Source organism: Delphinus delphis, chromosome X, assembly GCF_949987515.2.
Source record: "Delphinus delphis chromosome X, mDelDel1.2, whole genome shotgun sequence".
NCBI classification, from domain to species: Eukaryota; Metazoa; Chordata; class Mammalia; order Artiodactyla; family Delphinidae; genus Delphinus; species Delphinus delphis.
Window position 1 is genome coordinate 112,352,400 of NC_082704.1, and position 12,157 is coordinate 112,364,556.

General features: G+C 39.3%; 1 protein-coding gene across 1 annotated transcript in view; it reads right to left on the reverse strand.

Annotated features, from left to right (window-relative positions):
* REPS2 (RALBP1 associated Eps domain containing 2) overlaps positions 1–12,157 on the reverse strand; it is a 162,357-nt gene that overhangs the window by 104,757 nt on the left and 45,443 nt on the right. Inside the window, exons 6-8 of the mRNA XM_060002900.1 lie at positions 8,708–8,771; positions 6,563–6,705; positions 3,122–3,216 (exon numbers count right to left, since the gene is read on the reverse strand). Of these exons, the coding sequence (XP_059858883.1) occupies positions 3,122–3,216; positions 6,563–6,705; positions 8,708–8,771 (302 nt within the window). The remainder of the gene's footprint in view (positions 1–3,121; positions 3,217–6,562; positions 6,706–8,707; positions 8,772–12,157) is intronic.

Here is a 12,157-nt window from a genome sequence, read left to right on the forward strand (position 1 = left end):
CATCAAAATACAAAACATTTGTGTTACAAAGGATACTATCAAGAAAGGGAGGGAAAAACAAAGAAAAATACTTGCAAATTATACATTTAATAAGAGATTTATATCCAGAATATATAAAGAACACTTACAACTCAATAAATAACCCAGTTTATAAATGGACAAGGGATAGGAATAGATATTTCACCAAAGAAGACATACAAATGGCTAATTAGCACACAAAAAGATGCTCAATATCAGTAGTCATTAGGAAATTCAAATCAAAACCACGAGATACCACTTCACTCCCACTAGGGTGACTAAAATCAAAAAGACAGATAATAACCAATGTTAACAAGGATATGGGGAAACTGGAACCCTCATACACTGCTGGTGGAGGAATGTAAAATGGTGCAGCTGCTCTGGAAAGTAGTTTGTGAGTTCCTCAAAAAGTTAAACACAAGGTACAATATGATCCAATGATTCCACTCCTCAATATATACTCAAGAGAAGTGAAAACGTGTGCACACAAAAACCTGTACATGGACATTCAGAGCAGCATTTTTTCTAACAGCCCAAAAGGAGAAACAACCCAAATGTCCATCAGACCAAGAATGGACCAACAAAAAATTGTGTTAGTATCCATACAACGGAATACTATTCAGCAATAAAAAGGAATGAAGCACTGATACATGCTACAATGTGAATGAACTTTAAAACATTACACAAAGTGATCTCATCACAAGAAAAAATTTTTTTTCCTAATTCTTTAATAGCGTATTTATGTGAGATGATGGATGTTCACTAAACTTAACACAGTAATCATTTCAAGATGTATGTAAGTCAAATCATTTTGCTGTATGTACACCTTAAACTTATCCAGTGCTATATGTCAACTCTATCTCAATAAAACTGGAAGATCAAAAGCAAACATTATACTAAGTGAAAGAAGCCTGTCACAAAAGACCACATATTTTACGTTTCTATTTATATGAAATGTCCAGAATAGGCAAATTCAGAGACAGAAAATAGCTTAATGATTTCTAGAGGCTGGGGGAAGCAGGGAACAGTAGATGACTGCTAATGGGTACAGGTTTTCATTTTGGAGTGATGAAGATGTTCTAAAATTCGACTATAGTGCTGGTTGCACAACTGTCAATATAAAAAAATCCACTGAATACTTTATACAAATTGTATACTTTAGATGAATATGGTATATGAATTTTATCTCAATAAGCCTGTTTACAAAAGAAAGAAATCCAGTAACCTAAGAAGCACTGCTAAAGACAAGTGTCCCTGAAATTATAATCTTTAATTCTTGATGGAAATAAGTACATGGTACAGCTCTGCTGTCTTTAGAAAAAGATGTACTGCTGAGCAAACTTCTCAAGACCTGACTCAGCTATAGCTCCATTCACAACAAACACCTTTACGGAGTCATCCTTCACAGGGCTGGTACCAAGATCTATCTGAACTCCAAGCCTGGGGAATTCCCTGGCAGTCCAGTGGTTAGGACTACACGCTTTCACTGCCAAGAGCCCAGGTTCAGTCGCTGGTTGGGGAACTAAGATCCCACAAGCCATGTGGCGTGGCCAAAAAATAATAATAATAAAATAAAATAAACTCCAAGCATGCATTCCTGTGTTTAAAATATCTCCATTTCCAGGCTTCACAGACACCTGGATATTTGCTCCTTTCCTTTTAGAGATGATAAGTGAGTGCACGAAGAACAGCAACGTGAGTCAGTAATTAATTTCTCCAAAAACAAACAGCATTATTTATCTCTGTTGGAAAAGCAAAGATCATCTGATAGCATGGCAAGTTGGAACAAAATGTTTAACTAGAAAAAATGTGAATTATGACGTTTTTAGTAAATCACCTAACAACAACATAATTTTACACAAGCAGGGGCACCCATAGCAAAAAAAATTTAAAAATAAAACAAAAAACAAAGCAAAACAAACAAACAAAATAAAACAGGGCAACTGCATAAGACAGTTGTAGAGATGTCTGTCCTGGCCTGACAGACAAACTTCTCCGTACACTGTCAGCAACCCCAGAGTACACCGAGGGCCGGGAAAAGTGACTGACAATCATACTTGCTTCACCATCATACACATTCTACAGAAAAAGAAATGGAAAAAGCCAAAACTCTTAGAATGCACCTCTATCACTCCACCTGAAATCACTTTATCTCCTTCCCAAGAGTAGAAATCTGCTGAGGAAAGGAACACGGAGGCTACGACTCAAAGAGCAGTAGAGAGGTCAAGAGAGACGTTATCAGAGGGGGCGCAGCAGAAGCAGGCTTGATTCGCTCAGAGAAGAGCAGAGGATGGCATCCACAACATGCACTACAGGCACGAGAGCCTTGTGGGAAAGAATAAATAATCACACACAATCACAAGAAATTTTTTAAATGGCCCTGTATCCTGCCTTTGACTTCTATCATCTTGCAACGTCGGAGCACTGTAATAGGAGCCTATGAACAAACCTCCATTTATGAAACATTTCCAGACTTTTTTCAGGTTGGGAACAGCAGATATCATAAGTTGTCATCACAGCAATCATAATGGTGGTGACGGTGACGAAAGTGCTGATATTAACAATAACCATAAGGACCCCTAAAGCACACAGTTAAGCCCCTGCATCAGTGGCCCAACGTTATAGGAATTCTTCGGGTTTCTCTTGAGGACCATCCAAATCAGGCAGCTTTCAATGTGATCTGGGGCCCTCATATACAGTTCGCAAACCTCCTCTCAAAACTGTTCTGATTCATTACACCTTGTTAATAATCAGCTGCTAAAAATACAACTTTACAATGTTTACTTCAAAATTAAAGCTCGGTTGAAGCAAATAACCTGGCTTACGTTTTCCTGGCTTAGTTTGGCTATACCTAAATTTCACCTCTAAAAGGTCAAGAGGCTACTTTGCTTTTTTCACCAAATCTAGTTTTAGGGAGAAGAGAAAAAAAGATAATTATAGATATATCTGGTGTCTAGATTTGAAATGCTGAGCTCCAAGGTAAGTACTAAGTATTAAGAGAAATCGTTACGAAAGCAAATTTTCCAGAGTTTGTAAAGAACAATCAGCTAATGGATTTAATAGTACACACATCCTTACTTATTAACATATGAAGATCTTTTACCTCCATCCGATTCAAGTCACGGGGTTGTTGGTTTGCTGGCACTGACTCAGAATAAGAATCAAATAACGCACACTCCCACTTGGGCTTAGGAAAGGCTAAGAAGAAACAAAAAGAATGCATAAGAATATATACTATAGTCATGGTGGTCATCGTTTCCTAGCAGCTTTTCTGTGCTTGGTAAATAGAGCAACAAAATCAGCCAGCTCCTATATGCGAGAGATGGCACTAATCACGGTGAGGTAGTATTTCAAGTTCTTTACGTGTACAAGCTAGTACTTCTGCCATGCCCACTTTACACGCAATAAAACTAAGGAGCAGCGAAGGTAAGCACCTTAGTCAAGGTCAGAGAGCCAGTAAATGAAGAGCAGGGGCTTGAACTGCCAGCACTCCTGCTGGAAGGTCCATGCTGTCAGCATTTCATGTTGTAACACAGAAGTCATTTTCCACCTTAACCATCACTATCACAATACTTCAGTTTCAACTAAGCTACTAGCAGCATTTTAAAATGGCAGTAACTATGGTGATAGTTTGAATACCATAAACATTAACTGAGGAAATACTTCATTTTAGCTATTACTACTGGAAGTAAATAGACAAGATCTTACAATGATATGTGCCGAAGAAAGCTTTATGAAGTACTCATTTCTTTTGGTTAGCAGGAATAACAAAAATAAGAACACAAGTTCTTCCTGATTTATAACAATGAGATAATCACATTATGGGTTTCTTCCAACATAGTATAGTGACAGCAGCTGTTAGCTGGGTAGCTGAGTGGATCAGCATAAGAAAAACCATCCTACCTGGTAAGCTAACACTGAACACTCACACTATTTCTTAGAAACAGATTCTGTTTCACCACTTTTGTCACAAAGTAAGTAAAAAAAAAAATGTCTCAACAACTAGGAAAATTGTCATTATTCCAAAGAGGAAAAGCAGACTGGGGTAGACAGTAAACAGAAGCTACAAATCAAATTTGTCAAGACCAGCTATTAAGAAATCAAAATTTTAGTGCCATGTTTAAAAACATTTTTTTGAATCAAATGTTAAAAATAGATTGGCAGGGACTTCCCTGGTGGCACAGTGGTTAAGAATCACCTGCCAACACAGGGGACGTGGGTTCGAGCCCTGGTCCAGGAAGATCCCACATGCCGCAGAGCAACTAAGCCCTTGCGCCACAACTACTGAGCCTTGCACTAGAGCCCGCGAGCCACAACTACTGAGCCCGCATGCCACAACTACTGAAGCCCGCGTGCCTAGAGCCCGTGCTCCGCAACAAGAGAAGTCACCGCAATGAGAAGCCTGTTCGCCGCAACCAGAGAAAGCCCGCTCGCAGCAACAAAGACCCAACACAGCCAAAAATTAAATAAATAAATGTATTTAAAACAATTAAAAAGCACAGAGAAGACCCAAAGAGTTCTGGCCATTTTCTTGAACCAAATACAAAAATAAACAAGGTTAATAAACCATTTAAAAGTCAACTACTAAACCCTTAGGGTTTGCCATACTATCACTAAGTTTAATGGGGTTTTATGAGGTCTCTCATGGTTTTTGTTAGAACTATTTAATTATTACTTAAGATTAATCCCACAAACTCTGGAAATGATGTGCAATTTTTGTTTAATTGAAGGGTATATGATGGATTCTTCTTCAGTTGTCTCTATATAAATGCATGTTCCATAAAAGGCCATTAAGAAATGGGGGGTGGACTTCATTCAAAATAAAGGGAGATGCTCTTGACTAAGGCTCTATTTTTTAGACTCCCCTGTACTGCGTAAGCAAGGTAAAAGCAGCCATTTGCAGCAGTAAAGGAATCAAGAGGCTATTTCTCTTTTGTTAATACGCTTTTTGCTCAGGGCTTTCAGACCTTTAAAAATTTCATCAGTGACTTTTGAAACACTCCGTGAAACACCTGAACACCTACAAAGTGACTCCTCAAATAAGAAGTCATGACACCCAGCCTAGGTTCCATAGCCACACCACATAAGAACAAGGAAACAGCATTCCTCAAGACCCCAAACAGGAAAGAGAGGGAGGAGAGACAGCGAGACAGAGACAGGGACACAGAGAGAGACACTAAAGAGGAAACAGAGCAGTGCGTCATGCTGCCCAACTGCAAACTAGTTCCTGGGGACCCCTGAGGGTCTCCCCCAGACTGTAAGGAAGGGGAACACGCTGGAGTTACGGCCCGCTGGAGTCAGAAAGCAGCTGCTATTAGCAAAGTCCAAGCTCTGAAACAAGTAATAGCTTTTGCTCTCTGAACCCTCCCCTTTGTACATTATCTGAGGGCCTCTGGGCAAGATTCCAGAATGGGTCATGCTTCCCCCAACATGTTCACCGGTCCCTGGCACCAGCCACATACTTAGTCTCTTCCTTTTGGTTGAGCCTTCACCCCGTCACTACCTAACACAGAATGACAGACTTTTTATTTAAGAGTCAGAGACCCGAAGACTGACTTAGATAAGTCACTGGGTACTTTGAATCTAGTGTCGTTATGAGGAGGAGACAAGACAAGATAATCTAAGGCCTTTCCAGATCTAACCAGGAAATTTATGATCTGTTCATGACTAATCACATTTTCTTTAGACACTGGTTCCCTCCTGCCAATAATCATCAATGACTAAGCTCTCATGTTTTAGAGGCCCTCTCTAAAAAGTGAGAAAGTCTGTTGAAAGCACCAGCTATTTCTGGACCCTTTCGATGAAGGCTATACTTCTGTGAATAATAAAATTCACATCAGAAATCAGCCCACTGCCTTTGAAAGGGCAAGAGACACTATTAATTTTTTCAATCTTCCAAAGAAGTTAATACAAAGGTTGGACTCACCATGACTCTTTCCTATCCAAAGGATTTGGGGGTAACTGTTTTATTAATGAGAAAGACAAAGAGAGCTCTATTCTAACTTTCTGGCGTGCTAGAATGTTCTATATCTGATTGCAGTTACATGGGTGGATACATATTTTAAAAATCGAGTGTACATTTAAGATCGGAGCCTTTCATACATTTCACTGCATGTAATTTTTAAACTTTTTCATTAGGTACAGGACTCCTAGTCCATTCCGTTGCCCAAGGCCACTCGGGGACATCGGGCTGGGCCTAAAGATGCTAAGTCAGCATTGGCTCTACAGGAAGATCTTCCTCCTAATTTTTTATCAGCTGGGGATTCAGTAGTTGCCTGGTCCACAATTTTCATGAAAGGGTTACGTGGCTTTGGTTCAAATCCATCCAGACAGTACTAGAATGGAGATAAGAGATGACTCACATTTGCTAGATCATCCCTATGCCTCACATTATAAGTTGTGAGAGTCTAATATCAGTTAATGAACAGTAACTGTGTATACAAAGGACTCCACAAAGTGTCTGGACAACATCTTAAGGAACAAAACTCTCTTCCAAGGTCTGGAAGGAAACGCCTAAGGTTTAGGATTTATGATGAGGCATTACCTGCTTGCAGGTACTCTGGCTGCAGAGTTGGAGGCAGGCCCTCAGGCAGTGGGTAGCCGTTCTTCCGGGCCACAATGAGATGAAACGCAGCACAGAACTCCGGCAGGCTCAGGGCTCCATCACAGTCAGCATCGCTCAATTCCCTAAGGAAAGCAGATGTTATGAGCGCCTAACACGGGGCTCAGAAGGAAAGTTACTCAGCCTCAAACATGCAAACATGACTCCCAGGCTCTCTGGTGGAGGCCCTGCAGGGTCCCCAAACCCATATAAAATCTCAGGGGGCCACACGGAGGAAGAAAAATCGACACCACTAGCATGAGTGGCACTTTATAAATAAAAATTGAAATTCTTCAGATTCTCCAATAGATCTGTTTTACAACAGACTACACAAGTAAAACACACTATGGGACAAAAAGGAAAACGATGCCCACAATTCACACTTAGTTGACAGTCATTCAGTAAATGAGTTGTGTGAACAGCCCCGGACCTGGTGCTCAAAACAGTCAGAGGAAGGGCTGGCCCTGCCCTTTCACCGGTGTCCTGGCCATTATTCAGTTACCCAAGCTCAGATACAAGCACTTCATTTCTCAGCTTTAAGGAAAAACCTTGAACTTTTCAAGTTGCAAATGTTGTATCAAAACTTTGCTTGAGAATTCCCTCCTGGGAAAACACAAGTAAGCTCAGTAAATACTCGCTGAATGATGTTTTCAGATAAAACTAGCAACTAGGGAAGGCTGGAACCAGATGAGATAGAAAGGAAGAAAGGGAGAGGCTTGAAAAGGCTTATCTTTGCTTCAGCCGTTGTTTCCCACTGAAAAGCAGGGGCCTATCTGCCAAAGTAACTAAGACCCCATAAGCTCAACCAGTCTCCTAGGTGTACAGAGATGAGTACGCTTGTGTTAGGACAAGCAGAGCGAGAAGGCATATACAATCATAGTAGAAAGGGGGTTACTATTTGAAAGAAAAACCACGGAAGGTAAGCTCCGGAACTTTCCTTTGGACCCTTCACATCCTTGTCCCCCTTGAATAGTCAGAAAGCACCAGCTCCCCAAGGTGAGGAGCCAGGGAACTGTTTCAAACACTGGGTGGAGAGAATCCCACAAAGCTTACATGGATATGTCTCAACAAAAAGAGAGAAATCCTCATGCCAATAATGTTAAGACTGGGAATTCTGCCAAAACAGACTGTATTCTTTACAAAATGATAGTTCCTCTTTTTTCCTAGCTTTAAAGCCTAATAAGGCTTGCCACTTTTTTTTTGAATGCTATAATATATTGCCGAAAAACCGAAATTCAGCTCAGGATCCCAGATACGGTGGCATTCACAAGTGTCAGTGGAATAGTTTTCCAATATGATGCACAAAACATGACAAGCAATTTTAAACTCTAATTTTTTTGTAAATCCTCATGAAAAAAAGTTTTACATAAATATTCCAATATTTTCATTATATATTTATCACAGTGTGGTCTCCCGCCCAGTCTTGAGGAAGAAGAGCCCACACGCAGCCGGGAGTTTACAGAGGTATGGAGCGTTTCCATAAACGCAAACAGAGCCATCTGGACCAACCAGCACAGCCCTTCTGGAGCCGGTGATGGAGCCGGCACTGCAGCAAAGCACCGGGCACGCCACATGTGCAAGTCTGAACCGGGGCCCAGCTGATAAACACCAGCCAAATTTACGAAGCTCAGAGGCAGCGAGAAGAGTCAAATTTAACTTAATTCCAAAATATTTGTGGAACTTCTGTTCACCTGGCCTCATAAAATATTATAAAGAATAGCTTTTCAAGGTTCTCTGGTCACTTACACCACATCAAGTAGAAAAATCTGAAAATAAAACACACAAGATGGAAATTCTCATATGCTCACACAACTGCTTAGACTGAAAAGGCATCTACGTGAGGATAATAATTAGGAAATTGCTTTTTAAGTAAGAGCCAAAACAGTGCGTAGTATGTGCCAGACGCTATTCATTGTGCTTTTCATATAACTTACTTAATCTTCAAAGCGACAATAATCTAAGTTCTTTTCATTCTCTTAGTCTGATTTTTAAAAAATTCAAAAGATTAGATTTTTAAAATGCAAAAGTAGGAGCTAAGGGATGGCTATGGATAACAGTATGATACTATGAGGCATTAACTGTACTTACCATATATAGGAGAGTTCTGGAATGGAAAGCTTTGATTTGGTGAAGAAGTTCTTGGCCACAGAACCTGTCAAGAGTCATTGTTTAAATAAATCATGAATTACTTATCTAGAGCAGCTTTTATATTTATATGTAAATGAATCACCATTTTTTTCACTCAGCAACTCCTACCATATAACCACAAATATAATTATTCATCAAAGCAACTACGAATTGTGTGGCTAAAAGCAACATACAAACAGCTTTTAAAAGAGTATGTAAATTACAATAGGGCAAAAGAACTAACGGCATAATACTTAATTATGACATGAAAATTATATGAATTCCTTCTATTTCCAAAAATATGCAAAATTTACTAAAAATTCAAAAGATAACTATCAAAATTATCAAAGTAAAAATCTGTCGAGCACTTTTAATGAACGGATGCAAAAGTAATACACGATCATGGTAGGAAACAGCAAAAAAGAAAAACTAACACCATTAATCTCATCATACTAGAGATAAGAAGACAGACATCTTGAGAAAGCGTTTCAGTGAGATTTAAGATCTCTTGGTGGCTCTTCAAGAATCGTATCCAGGAACCTCTTGCTACTTTCTTTATTCATTGCAAATTTACCAATATCAATGGAAATCAGGTAATCATTTCATTTTACATGTAACGTAGCTTCAAGTCCCAATTGCACTTAAAATGTTTACACCCAATCCTTACTGAGATTGAAATTTTTATGCTTTCTGCTCTCAAAACAGTTTCACAATTCAAAAGCCTCAAGTCTAACACAAAGAACACTCAAATCAAAGCCCTAAACTCTATTCTAAACTGATAAAGTCAAAAATCTTTCCTTAGCCAGCACGAGACTTCTAACTGGCCTTGAAACAAAGGATTATAGTGGACCCTAAGGCAGACTTATTTTCCTTTGATAGATGAAGGATCAAAGACAAAGTACCCTATAAATGAATGAGCCTTCTCCCCAAGAGCATCCTGGAAATAATGCTGACCCAGGACTGTTGGCCATCCATGCAGCCTCCTTGCCTTGTCAAACATTTGTCAGAAATGTCTTGAAAGCCCATTTGCCAGCTATTTTATACATAGAAAGGCATTCTCCCCTAATTTCATTCTTCTTTTTCCCTCCTGATCTCCTTTCTTCAAAGTATAATAGGCTCAAACCCACAGCTAGAGACCTGGCCTGGACTTCACACAGTGGAGAGAGACTGTCGGCCCACAGTGTCCCAGAGTGGTTGGGTGGCGCCCACAGGGAAGATGATGGCTAACGAGGGCAGAGAAGGAGCACTTGAGCAAGCCAGGTGCTCCCTCCTTCGGTGCTGACAGAAGTTCAAACGGGGAGCTGGAACCCTCGCCCCAGCCCCACCCCCAAGCAACAGAGAAACCCCAAACAAGTCTCCTTTCCTTGCTCTCTCCAGCCATTTTCAGATCCACCCGAGAGCCACATGTGGGGCAGAAGAGGTAGAAGGGAGGCTTAAAAGCTGTCAGCAGTCAAAGATCAAAACCATGAATCCAGACTTTTTCTTACAAGGGGTCTCTCAGCCCAGTAAACTACAGCTACCCACAGCATTGATCCATCAGTGACTGAATGTTAATACATCCAATATATACAGATTTTTAAAAAATAATAAAGACCAGTAAACCACTGTAAAAATGGATTGAGCTATGAGAGTTCAAAGAAATAGATGCAACTGACTCTTAATCATATTGAAAAAAAATGTTCAACCTTGTTCGTGAGACATCTGTAAGTTAAAGCCACACAAAGACATGATTTCTTGCCTATCAGATGGGAAAAATACAAAAGTTCAATAACGTGTTTTGATAACAAGACTATGGGAAAACAGGCACCTCATACAATGCTGGTGGGGTGACAAAATGGCACAACCCCAAAGAAGGGGTGTTTTGCAAAATCACATTTGACCCGGTAATCCCACTTCCAAATTATCCAAGGATACACTAACAAAAATATAAAAAGACATATGCAGAAGGCTATTTACAAGAGAAATATATGTAATAGCAAAGGACTAGAAGTAATCCCAATAAAGAATTGGCTGAATAAATGACTGCACATTCACACAATCTGTAAGAAGAAACAAGAAATAATATCTCTACATACGACTACAGAGTAATCACCAGAATATATTAAGTGAAAAAAGCAAGGTGGAGGAAAGAGTAAGTAGTATGCTACCACTTATCTAAGAAAATACGGAGATAAGAACACACACACACATAGAGAGAGAGATATGTGCATACACGTATTTGCTTCTATTTTTAAAAACAGACAAATAAGCCATTAAACAAGATGTTTACCTATAGGAACAAGGTAGAGGAGATAGGGACAGGAACTAGACTTCTTTGAATGTAGCTTGTTTTGTAGACTCAACTTTAGGACTGTGTTAATATTTTATATAAGTAAAAAATTAAATTTTAAGAACACAATCCTTAAAACTTGAAATCAAAACAAATAAAACTGAAAAGCACAAAGTTGGAGAACTCTCACTATCCAATTTCAAATACTTACTATAATAATCAAGACAGTGTGGTATTGGCATTAGGCTAGACATACAAATCAGTGAAACAGAATTGGTAAAGAAATAAACCCTCACACTTACAGTCAGTTGAATTTTGACAGGGAACCTAAAACAATTAAATGGGGGAAAGAATAGTTTTTTCAACAAATGGTGCTGGGACAACTAGATATTCACATGCAAAAGAATGAATTTGAACCCCTACCCCATATCATATGCAAAACTTAGCTCAAATTGGACGAAAGAACTAAATATAAGAAATAAAACTGTAATATAGGGAATTCCCTGGCAGTCCACTGGTTAGGACTCTGCGCTTTCACTGCCAGGGCCCAGGTTCAATCCCTGATCTGAGAACTAAGATCCCACAAGCCACACGGCGTGGCCAATAATAATAATAATAATAAAAAAATTAATATGACCTTGGATTAAGCAATGGTTTCTTAGATATGACACCAAAAGCACACGCAACAAAAGAAAAAATAAACGGAACAGCAAAATTAAACTTTTTTGCTTCGCAAGATACCATTAGGAAAATAAAAGGACAAGCCACAGATTGGGAAAAGAATATTTACAAATCATATGTCTGATAAGGAACCTGTGTCTAGAATACACAGAGAACTCTTTCCACTCAACGATTTTTTTTAAAAAATGGCAAAGTATCTGAATAGGCATTTCTCCAAAGAAGATATACAAATGGACAGTAAGAGCATGAAAAGATGCTCAATGTCATTCTTCATCCAGAGAGAGATATCACTTCACATCCACTAGAACGGCTACAATCAAGAGATAAAAACAAGTGTTGGCAAGGATGTGGAGTAAGACACTACTGGTGGCAATGTAAAATGGTGCAGCCACTTTGGAAAACAGTCTGACTAGTCCTCAAATGGTTAAATACAGAGTTATCCTATGATCCAGCAATTCCAC